At 35.8% G+C, this 14,929-nt stretch overlaps 1 protein-coding gene across 1 annotated transcript in view; it reads left to right on the top strand.

The window, feature by feature from the left end:
* Positions 1-11,639: 11,639 nt before the first annotated feature.
* LOC133747973 (T-cell receptor-associated transmembrane adapter 1) overlaps positions 11,640-14,929 on the top strand; it is a 34,284-nt gene continuing 30,994 nt past the window's right edge. Inside the window, exon 1 of the mRNA XM_062176464.1 lies at positions 11,640-11,746. Coding sequence (XP_062032448.1) covers positions 11,740-11,746 — 7 coding nt within the window. The 5' untranslated portion in view covers positions 11,640-11,739. The remainder of the gene's footprint in view (positions 11,747-14,929) is intronic.

Raw genomic sequence — 14,929 nt, forward strand, 5'->3', positions numbered from 1 at the left:
GGTAACTTCATGCTGTGGTCCTTGGAGCTTGGAGAGGGGTGATGCAGCAACTCTCACCTTCCTACTTCCTTGAATGCATCTCACCTCTGAATTAAACAAGGCCCTATGGTCTATCATCTGGGTGCCTGATTATTGTGAATGTGATTTGGTATGTGAATAATTGCTCATATTTGTGTCTCTGTGGAGAAATGATCATAAGAACTCCTTACTCAGCTGCTCTCTAGATCTGCTTCTCCATTTTATTTTTCTGAAGCTCATTGTTTTGGGCAAATATGTTTTGTTATTATTGTTGTTTGTGCCTTTGTTTTAGTAACTGGCTTGGACTTAAAAACTACTTGAATTCTGTTTTGCGTAGTGTGAAGCCAATGATGTTTTTACTGTTTTATAAAAATGTAATGTCTTAAACTTGCTTCCTTGGCTTCAGCCTTATGTTTACATAGTTTATTGATCAGTTTGTGCAGACATTTCAATTCTCTAAGTTTTCCTCATTCACTTCCTACCAAGCAATATGTGGACTGAGAAAAATATTCAAAGTTTCAGTTAGATCTCAGATCTGCTGTGGCTGTCATTTTTTCATTTCCTTCTTGTCTCCCTCATAGCATGTATAGTTTATCAGAAACGTGGGACATTTGGAGAGCCTATCACAGCCCTCCGATGCCCCTTACCACTAAATTTGTGTCTGGTGGGCCATGTATCCCAAACCAGAAAAGCAACTTACAAGTAGCAAAATTTTAGTTTCTCCTCCTTTTGTCTGATTAAGACTTTCTTTTTTTTCTTTTTTTTTTTTTTTTTTTTTTCGGGTGAAAGCAGGCTTGAGGCGAGCAGCCCGCAGACTCGTTTATTTTATTTTATTTTTTAACTTTTATTTAATGAATATAAATTTCCAGTGTACAGCTTATGGATTACAATGGCTTCCCCCTCCCATAACTTCCCTCCCACCCGCAACCCTCCCCTCTCCCGTTCCCTCTCCCCTTCCATTTGCATCAAGATTCATTTTCAATTCACTTTATATACAGAAGATCAATTTAATATAAAAATTTCAACAGTTTGCACCCACATAGAAACACAAAGTGAAACATACTGTTTGAGTACTAGTTATAGCATTAAATCAAAATGTACAGCACATTAAGGACAGAGATCCCACATGAGGAGCAAGTGCACAGTGGCTCCTGTTGTTGACCCAACAAATTGACACTCTAGTTTATGGCGCCAGTAACCACCCTAGGCTGTCGTCATGAGTTGCCAAGGCTTTGGAAGCCTTCCAAGTTTGCCGGCTCTGATCATATTTAGACAAGGTCATAAAAGACAGGTTGAGGATAGTAACCAATGATCCTAAGAGTGGCATTTACCAGCATTAAGTGGGGAAGAGGACCATCAGTACACACAGGTTGGGAGTAGAGCCATTGGTGGTAGAGTAGAGGTTATGATTACAAAGGAATGAGGCCCAAGTACGCTAGACATGGTCTAGAACAAAGGAGTCATTATTAGAGGAGCTAAGAAAGGTGCTGTCTAAGCTACAAGTAATTTTTCTGATTGAGAGGCAAATAGAACCTGATAGAAGGGGCTTGATAATAATCTGGTGGGCTTTAGGCCTTGTAAGTTAAGAGGCCCAGACCTATCTATCTCTTCACATGGGGTATATCCTAAGGGAGGTGTGAACCTCCTAGGGGAAGGCACTCTGTTGACTTTCATTACTTGGCTGGCCTGGGAGGAGAGCTGGCCAGGTAAAGGCAGGGGGCATCTCTAACAAGAAATTTACAGTTCTGCCTGCAATGTTGCTGACCCTACTTGGCCGTCCCCTCAGGTTCAGTGGTCACTTTGGAAGTTGGGCTGAGTGAAGGGCTTTTCAGCTTAGAGCCAATAAGATCTGTGGCTCTGACCTGGGCATCCTTCGACTCCAGGGCAGGTCCATTTCCAGTGATCCAACTCTTGGCAGAGCTGCCAGGGCTCTTCACAAGCTAACTTCTGCTGAAGCCCATACATACCACATTGAAAGCCACTGCAGTGGACTGGCCTGTTGGGTCTCCTTGAGGGCAGATCACTGTACAGATCAGCCATTAATAGGCCTGCCACCCATTGCTTCTGATGCCTAGCTTTCTTTTCCTCCTGGTTTGTGTTAAAGCAGACCAGAGGATGCAAGTCAAGGGAGTGCCCGTGTCCCATCTCTAATCTTCGGTGTCCTGAACTACAAGTCTATAGTCACAGGCATGTTCTGTAGTAGTTTTTCTAAGGTAGACAATGCCCATGAGGAAAATTATATACATTTTAATTTGTGTGACCTGAATCTCTGTATCATATGTTTTATACTTGTTGGTAGAAAGAAACTTAAAACATTTTATATGGTTGTGCTTAAGTTTACTGGTTTTACAAACTACACCATGTAAGATATTTAAGAGGTGTTTTCAAATACATGATTCTTAAAATTTAGAGAAGGCATTGGACCTTCTGGTAAATGTTTTCTTAAGTTGTTATCTAATGGTTGAAACGGTTTGCTAAGTATTCATGTGATATTGCTATTGTCAGCAAGCGATCTAGGACTTGCTCCCTCATTTCTCTATTCTAAGCCCAACTTGTTCTTTCATTTCTCTATTCTCTTCAAGGTAGGAAACGAATTCTATTATGAAGGAATCTGTAGGACGCACAATTTAATCTTTAGACCTTATGAAAGAGATGGCTAACATTTTTCTGTAATAGCATAGCCAAAATAAGAACTTAACTAATAATCTCATAGCTAGATTCACATCGCCATCAGCGACATATACAGTAAGTTGTCTGATTAAGACTTTCATCCACGAATATATGGGCTTTCATGTGTCAGCCCTGCCATACTCCAAATCAAGTATGCTATCTTACCAAGCAATGACTGGTAAAGGAAAAGGCAGGAAGATGATAGCAACCCAGATCAGAAGGCCATGGGCCACTGCATTCTTGAAATGGTAGTAATTTTTCATGAATAAACATTTCTCAATGTATTGTTTGCCTGAGCTAAATTTCGAGATAGTTGTTTCAGACATGTCCCCTTAGTTTTATATTTGTTTTCTGAACAGAATTCTATGACATTTTAATTCTACCATTACCAGAAGGCCCTCTTCATTTGACTTCCAAAAATACATATGTATAATTTTAATAAATCATATAATAAGATTCAATAACGAATTTCTTAGCATAATATAGCACTACCTTTTATACCTAATATTGTCTCTATAGCTACATCTTTTGGATATCAAGATTTGTTTTTTCAAAAGGCAGAATAATACAAACAGAACCAGAGAAAGAGAGGGACAGAGAGAGATCTTCCATCTGCTTGGTCACTCACTTCCCAGAAGGTTGCAACACCCAGGGCAGCAGGACCCTAAGTCCTTGGGCCATCAACCACTGCATTCCCAGGCATAGGATCCAAAGCAGAGCAGCGGGGACTCAAACTGGCACTCTGATATACGGTGCTGGCATTCATTGCAAGCAGCATCTCAACCTGCTGCACCAGCATATCAGCCCTTATAGTTAAATCTTTACCTTAGTATATACCCATACCTAACTGTATCATAAGCCCAAAACCATTGTTTCTGTTGTTGAAACTCTAGAAACATTCCCAGTAGTAAGGGCCAATACCTTTCAATGAGTAAATACTTACTATTTTTAAATTCTGTTAAAAATAGAATTTAGAAAAGATTGAGATCTATTTTGGGGTCAATTTTGATAATTTATATTTTCCTAATAAATTATATCTTTTTACTATTAGTTTTAAAATGTCCAGAGGTAAACCAAGTACTCATAATCTTGTCAATTTCCTTTATAGGTTATTTTCCCATTCTCATTTCTTATTTTGTACATTTGTCCTTTCATTGTGTTAATTATATTTAGATAGCCAGTAATTTATCTATTTCAATGTTGGAGTCCTAAAAAACTACCTCTTTAAGGTAGGGAACTTTATTTGGTTTTATATTTCATTAATTATCTTTCTCAATTAACATAACCCATATATTAATTCTCCTTGGATTTATTTTGTAGATATGCTACTAATTTATTGAATTGAGTATTCAATTCACTAATTCAATTGTTTTAAATTTATTAATGATGTAAAGTTATACATTTTCTTCTGAGCCCTAGTCACACAGCCACACATAAAACTGACAGCACAAAGAAGTCCTGTATGTCCTTTAAGCTGTTTTCTTCTTGCTGCTGTCTCTATATTGTTTGCTGCTTGCCTTCGGTGCACGTATTTGGAAGCTGTTTGTACATTAAAGAGATTATACCCCTTTATCTTGAAATTCTTGTGTGTATTTTCAAAAACAAAGGACCTTTTCCCTGTAACAACAATACTATTATCAAAATCCAACATTTTCATAATACTATTATGTATATGACTGTCTTTTAGAATTTTAGTATTGTACCATTAATGTATCAGACATTATATTTATCTTCGCCATAGCCAAGGACACAATGCAACATCATGCTTTGTACTTACAAGTCTCCTGAATTACTTTAATCTTCATTTCCTTGCCATTCTTGACCTTGATGTTTTTGAGGCATATGAGTTAATTATTTTTGTAGTATGCCTCTCAGTTGGGAATGCCTGAAACTTCATGGTTGATTAAAGTTTGTAGTTTTTAGAATAATGTTAGAAAAGTGTTTCTTAATTTCTGATTTTTTCATTGCTAGCTTAAAGAATAAAATTGATACTTTTGTAGATTAATCTTATATCCTGGAATCTTGATACACTTGGTAATTAGTCCTAGCAGGTATTTTTGTAGATTCCCTAGATTGTCAGCTGCAAGCCAGTCTTACTTACTTCTAATCCATATATACTTAATATTTTTCTTGTCCTTTTGCCTGGGCTAGTCTCTAATACAGTATTGAACTAAAGTGGTGAGAGTGAATAACCTTGCTTTATGCATATTTCAGGGGAAAAATTCAGTATTTCACAATTAAGAAAGGTGTGACTTGTAAGTTTTTCATGTGTGCTCTTAATTATATTGAAGAAGTTTCTTTTTATTACTAGTTTCCCCGGGGTTGTTTTTTTCTTTTTTTGTTAAAGCAAGGAATGGGAAATAGGATTTTGCAAAACCACTTTTCACCTCTATTAAATGATTATGTGTTTTTGTTGTAGACTGCTAATCTGGTGATTTACACTATTAATTGATTTTCTAATATTAAACCATCTTTTTATTCCTGGAATAAACCCCACCCATGCTATGCTACCCTTTCAATATACTGCTGAAATAGACTTGTCAAAGTTTTGTAAAAATTTTATCTACATATTAATGAGGAAAGATTTTTCTGTAGTTTACTTTCTTCTTACTAACATCAACATCTAGTATTTATATCCTTCCTTTCATCATCTTTAACCATTTTTAAAGTACATTTTGTTCTTACTTTTGTTCTAAGTACAGCCAGCTTAATATTATTTAGGATATCAGGTATTTTAGAGTTGAGAAGTTGCCCTGAGGAAACTAATAGTAAAATCTCAAATTTCCCTTTTTCTCTTTTGCACTCTGGAAGGTGAGTGTGTTCATAATTACCAAGTCTGTGTCTGACAAGACAGGTAGTACCTATCTGAAATTAAGTTCATTCTCTGCACCCACACTCCCATGTTGACCCCTCCATGTTCATTCTCTCTTAATCACCTCTTTGGGTAGTTGCAGATTTACTTCTGTGGGCTATATTGAGTTTCATCTGTAAGGAAAATGAGTAGGAGATTAGAAAGCAAAAAGAGAGCAAATTGGTTTTTTTCCCACAGTTCCCTTCTTGTCTGGTCATATCATGACAATACTGTGGATTTCTTAGTAGCTGGTTTGTTTCTGGAAGTCACAGCTCCCTTTAAGCAGCCTCCTCTTACAACTGCTATCTTGCTGGGGTGTAGTCACTGAAACTCCTTTAATATTTTTAAGCCTAACGGTGGTCATCAGCTCCCCCAGTTGTTAATCCACAAGGGCTTCACTTTCCCTGGGACTTCCTGTTAGCCCTGCTTGTACTTTTGTGAATACTCCTTTCATTTAACTCATGCAATCAACCACCCATTAGGACTGTCAGCATCTGTTTCCGGCTGATTTCATCACTTCTCGGTCTTCCTGCCTTTGCTGTATGCTCCTAGTCCCTAATTTCCTCCAACTACAATTCACCTTTTCCTAGAAGTAGTATAGAACCAAACTTTTTATTCTGAACAAAATTAATCTACTCCCATCTTATTTGTTTCCACTAGAATGATTCAGTCTATTCTGGACATGTTGATTTGTTACCTGTCCTAGAGTATTTGCATTTTAAGTGCTCATACCATTTTAATCTCATGAAAAGCATCTCGAATGATGACAATTCAAATTTAGTGGCAAAATTAATGTTATCACAGTGTGAATCAAACAATACAGGCTTTGAATGTGGGAAGAGGCCACAGAAAGAAAAAGTTGATTGACTAGTATTTCCAAAAAAAAAAAAAAAAAAAAAACCAAAAACAAAAAACAAAACAAAACAAAAAAAACAAGAAAAACAAAAAAAAAAACCACTTCAGGATAGCAGCCGCAAAAAATGCTTTAAAAGTAAAGATACTACTCTTATGCAATATACTTTTAAATACTGCAACATATAGGAACTTCTTGAGAAGAGAAATGGCATATTAGCTGACTAAAGCTATGAGAAGTCTTACCATAAATAAGCTTTTACTTTGTTTGAATCAGTTGTGTTTCAAATAAATACAAAATTTCTTAAATGTTTTAGCTTTGCTGGTAGTGCTCCCTCTAAGACATCATACAGAAAAGGGGGCAAGTCATTGTGTTCTAGGAATCTTGGATACTTATCATACATAGGAAAATAATCTGTGTGAGTTTTTGTCATTAGACAATTGTTTAACTATTTCTGAATTTTTATTATTTACTCTTTTATTTCAGTTTTTCATTTACCAACAAATTTGATTCTCAAAGCCACAATAAATATATTAAATAGGCCCAAAAATTTCATGTTCAATTCATGTACTGTTCTATTGCCTTTAATTTTTTTTCTTTTCCATCTAAATAATTATGTTTCCTGTAGGATCTTAAAGCCTAAACTCATAAAATTGTGAATCATATAGCTAATCAGATATAATTATAAACCCATCGCTAATTTTGAATAATTTCACATTCTAAAACAGCATAGTTAGAACCACAGGAGGTCCATCACTTCCTTTGTCTCATAAAGCTGTTTGATTACTTTATACTAGCCTTGGTGTAACTAAAGGGTGATTCACTAGAGCCAAGAAAAATTATACCAGGTGATAAATCAGATCATCTGTTTCTGTAAAACAAAGGTATTCTACACAGAATTAAAAAATTGAAGCATCTTTTATTCATATAAAAATATTATGTGTCATTGTAAAAAACTAAAGCAATAGATAAACACATTTGTAAATATATTGATATTTAATACCTATTCTAAACGGTTCAGGACCCCTCAGATGTGTATATCTGTATATCTGTAGACATAAATATATGCCTATGCACACATTTGCTCATGGAAATCTGAATACTCAGACAACTGTACATGGATAGCTGTATCTATCAGAACAGACAGACTACACACGTATACAGATAAATAAAGGTGCTCGAGTGATAAATATTGATTATAAAAATAAGAGATAATCATAGAAAGGTGGTTTGAAAAAGTGGGCTTCATTCTACACTCTATGATCCATTTTTCTAAGTGTGGACCTCTGAATGACAGCCTCCATTTTGATATGTTTTTTGCATACTTTTTCAATGAAAAACCTCAGTTATCTTGTTTTTAAAACTCTCATTTCTTGACAGGTGCTCATCAAAGTTCCTCCTCAAATTTTCAACAACATTTATAATAACTTTAAGCTTGTCAAGACATTTCTGCTTAGTCTAGCTATGTTTTAAGCTTCGTTTTGATAGCACATTTCATTAAAAAGTACCACAGAAGTTTCACATTTATTTATTATTTGAACATGGTTCATAAAGCCATCCTTCAAATCACTGAATGTACCCATTAATATATTTCATAACAAACATGGATTGATAGGCTTTTCTATATTCTTATAATGTTTCTAAGAGTTCAGGCATCTGTATCTAATGAAAAATCATTTCTATATTTTTCTAGCAGATGTCAAACATCTGTGCGGCTATCTAATCCACAAGCATGGGCTTTCTGTGTCACCTTGGACAGCTTGTAACATCTCTCATATGCATGGACTTCAAAAATTCTTTGCACTATTTCCACAAACTCTTTGAAGTTCCCCTGTACATTCAGAAAGTTATGTATTATTAATATATTTTTTAAATATCTATTTATGTGAAAGAGTTACAGAGAGAGGTAGAGACAGAGACAGACAGAGAGAGGTCTTCCATCTGCTGATTCACTCCCCAGCTGGTTATACTGGCTGGAGCCAAGAGTTTCTTCCGGGTCTCCCACATGGCTGCAGGGACCCAAGGACTTGGTCCCTTCCCTACTGCATTAGCGGGGAGCTGAATTGGAAGTGGAGCAGAAAGTTCTTGAACCGGTACCCACATGGGTGCTGGTACTGCAGACCAGGGCTTTAACTCCCTGCGCCACAGTGCCAGCCCCAGCATATTAATATATTAAAGACTTGGGTAAGTTTTGCAAAAGGAAATCTGAATAATCTTTTTATTAGAGCCTTTACAAACCTTAATTTCCCCAAAGATCGCTTTATTCAGTAGCATCCATCAACAGGGAGACAGTCTATGAAGCAGGTCTGGGTGCCCATTGACCGGGACTGCAAGGAATAGATGTTATAGGTACACGTAAGGGCCTGAGGAAAGCAAAGACTCAGATGAGGAAAGCAAAGACTCAGAAAGTTCTTTCCTAGAATTCAGCAGACAACACAGGAATGGAGTCTACTGCAGTGCAGCATCCCAGATAGCCAGGTAGGTTTGGACACCTGAGACATTAGTTCAGGAACAGAGGGCCCACTCAAGGCTGAGCATCGATCTAAAAGAGTAGCTGGAAAGGAGGATACACATCCCCATATCAAGAGGAACTGCCTAGGTTACTTAAGCAAGTCCTTGGAACATGGAAAAATTAGATGCCCACTTATGTCAATGAGAACATTGGAGAGAGAAAAGGTCTCAGGACTGGAAATGGAGGTGCAAGCATCCCTTTGTTAGAACAAAAGCATTGCAGATGATGGGGAAAGAGAGAAAGATACTCCCATCCGGACCTGTAAAATGCACTTAGAAACAGTAACAGCCTTCAGTAGTTAGCTTTGAGGGAAGAAAAAGTCAAACTCAGCAAGAATGACACAGGCAAAATTGCAGAAATGCTGTAATTATTCCAGGAAGGGTGTCTCTCAGAAAAGTGCAACAGGAAGAGAGACGCAAAGCAAACACCTGATGATGTCTAAGTGTTCTCTGTCTCAAGTCTGTGACTCTGGGGACATAAATCTGCAGAAATCTGAGGAAGGCCAGGGTGGAGGAGCTTGGAAGTGACCCCAAAGCAGTGTATCCTGTTTTGGGTCAATACAGGCTGATAGCATGAGAGTGCTCCAAAAAGTTTGTGGAGGTGCTGGCACTGTGGCACAGTGGGCTAACACCCTGGCCTGAAGTGCCGGCATCTCACATGGGTGTTGGTTCTAGTCCCGGCTGCTCCTCTTCCAATCCAGCTCTCTGCTATGGCCTGGGAAAGCAGTAGAGGATGGTCCAAGTCCTTGGGCCCCTGCACCCAGGTGGGAGACCCAGAAAAAGCTTCCGTCTCCTGGCTTTGGATCGGTGCAGCTCCAGCCATTGCAGCCATCTGGGGAGTGAACCAGCGGATGGAAGACCTCTCTCTCTCTCTCTGTATCTACCTCTCTCTGTAACTCTTTCAAAAAAAAAAAAAAAAGTTTGCGGAAATGGAATTAGAAGATATTTATTTTGGCACAAAAAACGTTTGCACCAAAATATACCTAGATTTTGCCTAATCGATATTTCCACAAACTTATTGAAAACCCTCATGTGCATAAATTTCAACATTTTGGCACCAAAATAAACTTGTTATTTATGTCCATTTTCCACACACTTTTTGAAGTACTCTAATGTTTGTGGACGGATCCCTTTTTTCTAAGAGTTTGTTGAAGGGGTACCGTTATGTGGACTATATATTGAAAATGCTTTTTAAAATAGATTAAACTAGGGAATCTTCTTGACCTCTTCCAGTTTTTCAGACTTTGACTCATAAGAAATATTTTGGGATCAAATGATTGAAGGGGAAGATGTGCTAGGGTTTAGCCAACTCTGTTCCAATAATAAAGAAGCACCACACTTTATTTAGTAAGGGGTTGTTTCCTATGATGGAGCAAAGAGATAACCAAAGACTCTACCAGTGTTTTATTTATCCAACCATTGTAAGAATATTCATTGAGACTTACAATATATCAGTCACAATTCTAGGTTCTGGAATGTAATGATAAATTAGATAGATTCTATCTCATATGTGGGATCACTTCAAAACATTTGTGGAAAATGCTATGAAAAGATAAGCTTGTTTTTGTGCAAAAAAACCTTTGAAATTCAATTTTCCATAATTCATATTTCCCATAACTTTTGAAGATAGCTGATATAGGAGTTTCTCAAAGCACTGCCCAGAACAACCATGCGACAACCAGTGATGCCTGTTCAAATGCAGATTCCAAGGCACTACCCCAAATATTCTGATTTAGTAGGGCCCAGAATTTTAAACTAGGATTTTTTTTAACTAGGGGTGGATAACATACTTACACACATTAACATTTAAGAACTGATATTGAGGGTCTTGAGTTGTGGTGTAGCAAATTAAGCTGCTACTTACAATGCCAGCAGCTCATATAGGAGTGCTGATATGAGATTTGAATTTCTGCTAATGTACCTGGGAAGGCAACAGAAGCTGTCCCAAGTGCTTGGGCCCCTCTGCCTATATGAGAGCTAGATGGAGTCCTGGCTCCCAACTTGGCTGTTGTGACCATTTGAGGAATGAACTAGCAATTGGAAAATCTCTCTCTGTGATTCTGTCTTTCAAATAAATAAATAAATCTTAAAAAAAAAAAAAAAGACGTGAAAGAACTGACACGGACACTGGCATGGCAGTTGAGAAATAAAGACTGTTGCCAGGTGGCTCTAGATTGCCCAGACAGCCTCAGAGTGGCTGGGATAGGGTTGGTTGGAAACAAGGCAGGTATCAAATCTCCGGGTAGCAAAATGTACAGAGGGCAATAGTGCACAGCAAGTGATCAAAAACTATTCATTTCTTTCTGACCATCATGTTCAAACAATAAGCAGCTGAGTATATCCAGAACGGCCTTAGTATTCCCTCATCAGTTAGCATATGTAATTTTCTTTCCATGAGAATTTACTTGTGAGGAAATATCTGGATTCTCTCCAGACATATGAAAGATTTCGTCTAGTCTAATTTGTACTTTAATTTAGTTATTTATTTTTAAAATAGATTCATGCAGAGATACAAATTCAAATGCCAAGCACAGAGACTTGCAGGATTTTTTTTTTTCCCACGTTACACAATGTTAAGTCTACTGGTTTCAGATCAGAACTCTAGAAACCTCCATCACCACATTTCCTGTTTGTAACTGAACAAAGTACATACAAAAGAGTTTAAGAAACAGAAGAGCAAGAAAAAAACACACAAGCACTGATAAAGATAAGTTTTACTGCCATGCTGCATATAACTGTAACATTACATTAGAAAAAAAAGTTTGTGGGAGCATTTTTAATCAATGCATTTTCCTGATGGCTACATAGGGATTTTTCTGATTTAAAAAGAAGAAGCATGTCAGGTAAGTGGCATTTTTAATTTTCTTCTTTCATTCCTATGCCTAAAAAGTCACTTATAGTTTTCAAGTCTTAACAAAAATACACTTAATATTTAGGATGTAAATTAGCATACTTTTTAAAATGTGAGATAACTTTTAGTATAATTTGAATGTATTTGGAAAATATTAGTGAGTATGATGGACTGTATTCTCCTGAAAGAAAAAATGGCAGTGTTTTTTAATACAAAGCTAGGTGCAGGTGTTCAGTAAGTGTTCATTGATAAGCATGCCGTTTGAAGTACTTATTATTTGAAAAGCAGCTTTTGTTCACCACGCATATTCTCCTGCAGTTTAGTTTAGATATGAGGCAGGATAGGGGTAATTACATTCTAATTTCTCAGAGATTAGGTACTGCAGTATCTTTCCCAGTAATCAACCTGATTGCCAACATTCTGAGAGATGAGAATTTTGAAAAGACCCATAAAATTTAATCAGTTTTGCAAGGATAGTGAGGATTGGACCCTCATTGATGTGCTATTATGAATTCTCACTGATGGCTCATTCCTTCTGTATTCTTTTATTGACTTCTTTAGTTCTTCAGCAAACACCTTTTTTTCCTAAGAGAAAGCATGTATATTGTATAAGGTGAGAGAATTGTAAAATATACATAAAAAAACTTTCCTATTACTTTAAAAACACAAAATACTATGTTGTATTTCCTTCCTATTTTTATTTCTTTGTAGTATATATAATTTGCTTAAAATAACTGGAATGCATAAACTTATATATCCAAATTTTTCACAAACATAATAATTTCCTATTTTATAATAACTTCTGCCTAATCATTTTAATAAGTGCACAAAATGACATATATTTGGTTAATTATAATTTGCTTAGTCATTTGTTAATATTTGAACATTTAAGTTTTATTCAACATAATAATACTTTAAATGACAGAAAGATGAACAATCTTATAGCTTTTCTATTTGAATGGTTGTCTTTTGGGAAACATATCTAGAATTGGATTATGAACTTTTTAAGTCTCATTGCCAAGTTACTTTTCCAAGAGTGATGGCAATTCATTGTTGTCCTAGAAGTTTCTCTCATTCATAGGCTGTTCTCTTTTAAAAATCTTTATTAATTTCATAAGCACAACATGCTTACCCATTGTTTTAATATGCATTATTTAAATTATAGGGCTGAAAATGTTTGCATTGGTTTTTAAACTGTAATTCTATCATTTGTAAGTTGTCTGATTATAAATTTTGCTTAATTATTGTGCTTATAGCACTTTTATTAATTTGCATGGGTCATTTATTAAGTGAAAATATTATACATTATTATGTCTTTGAATTTGCTTCACAGTTTTTTTTAATAGATCTGAAAATCAATTTTTAGATAAGTCACACAGGGCAAATAAGCTGACATCTGATTTTCACATCTCTCTTTGTCTTTCCCAGTTCATAAGTTAGCAAAGAACAAAAGAACAAAAGAATTGTTCTAATTTTGCTTGTCTTCTGCAAAAAATAGACATAGCAGTACTAGTACGATTGCCGTGATCTAATGATAACGAGCAACTCTGGAAGGGTGACAAGGCCAAAGGCAGTGATTATAACATTAAGCTATTTCCAGGACTAGTTAATTCCAACTGCAGAAGACATGTGATAAAATGTCCTCCATGACATTTTGTAGTGCAGGTTTCCCCTTCATATGTAATTCAGGGCTCCTCCATTGTCAACTGAAACTTTTGTCAACTCCACAGAAGAGATTCAAATAATAAAAAGTATTTATTCTTAAAGCTTCATATATCTGAAAAGCCAGAACAAAATAAGGCAAAACTTAATATTAACTAGGAGATATATACAGTAATATATTCTGTATTTAGATAAGTGTAAAGGAAAGTAAATTTGAGCACTCCAAAAAGTACAAGTTGAAACAATGTATGAGATGAAAAACACAGATCTTTCTATTCTGTCTACATGCCTATAGTCATTGCATTATCAATAAACATGCTGATATCATAATTCCCACTGTGTTTCTGCCTTCACATAAAATCATATTAGTTGAATCAAATGGTGAAAAACATTCCTTTGGGCTATCATAAATTTAAACAATGATACATCATGCAGTTTATATATTTTTAAAAATAATTTTCATTATCTTCACTCAGTTTTGTTTTACCTTGAGCCTACTAAATTGCTTTTTTTTTTTTTGCTTTTGTGTCAGAATAAAAGTATTTCTTTTAGAGACTTGGTAGCACTAACTTAGGAATCCATTTAAAAAATTTATCTATAAAATTGGAAATATTTTATTTGTTTCCTATTTACAGGTTGATGAGTACCTTCTCCTCCCTCCCTCTTCCCACCCTCCCTCCTTCTTTTCTTATTTTTCTTTTAATTTTTACCATGACATACTTTCAATTTTCTTTATAATCACAAGCTTAACCTTCCACTAAACTCAGGTGTGTTTCAAATGGCAGATGGATCAAAGACAATGTTTCACCATTTAATTTAGGTAATATTTGGCAATGATTTTATAATTCCAGAAAGATTGTCACTTATAGGTCTCAGTTCTGAGAAATGAATGCCCACAAAGTGCTGGGCTATTTAATCATAGACATCATTACTGGGCAGTCTTCCTGACATTTTTATTTCATTTCATTTTTTTCAGCATTTTTGAATTTGAAGAGAGAAAAATAATAGGTTTTCTTGAAATGTTAAAAGAAACATAGTAGTTGTTGGGTAAAAGGTTCCACAAAACTATACCACCTTCAGTCTTACCAAGGTGCGTCACCTGTAAGAGAAAGTAAGTGCATATATGAATCTGAGTGTAGCTAGATGCACACTTAGATTCATCTACACCTAGACTTTGGCAGCACTTCAACCCCAATAGTATGTTTGAAGTTTACAAATCTCAAAAATTTAATTGTAAAAGCAACAAGAAATTCAGTGTAGTGTATACTCTGAAATATCTGGTGTTCACTCCAATATGTATACTTTCTCCAATGAAATTCAGTAAGTATTGATTGTTCGCCAGACACTAGAAAGAGGTGACCTTGGCATCACACAGATGAAGAACTGAACTTCGTTCTTAATGAGATTCAGTGATTTGCACAATACCAGTCACACAACTAGTATTTGTCTGCTCTCCTTTCTCCACACTAAAAACAGATATTCCAAAGCTGGCATTGCTATAATCTTTCTTCCC

The sequence above is a fragment of the Lepus europaeus genome, chromosome 2 (genome assembly GCF_033115175.1).
Source record: "Lepus europaeus isolate LE1 chromosome 2, mLepTim1.pri, whole genome shotgun sequence".
Taxonomy (NCBI): domain Eukaryota; kingdom Metazoa; phylum Chordata; class Mammalia; order Lagomorpha; family Leporidae; genus Lepus; species Lepus europaeus.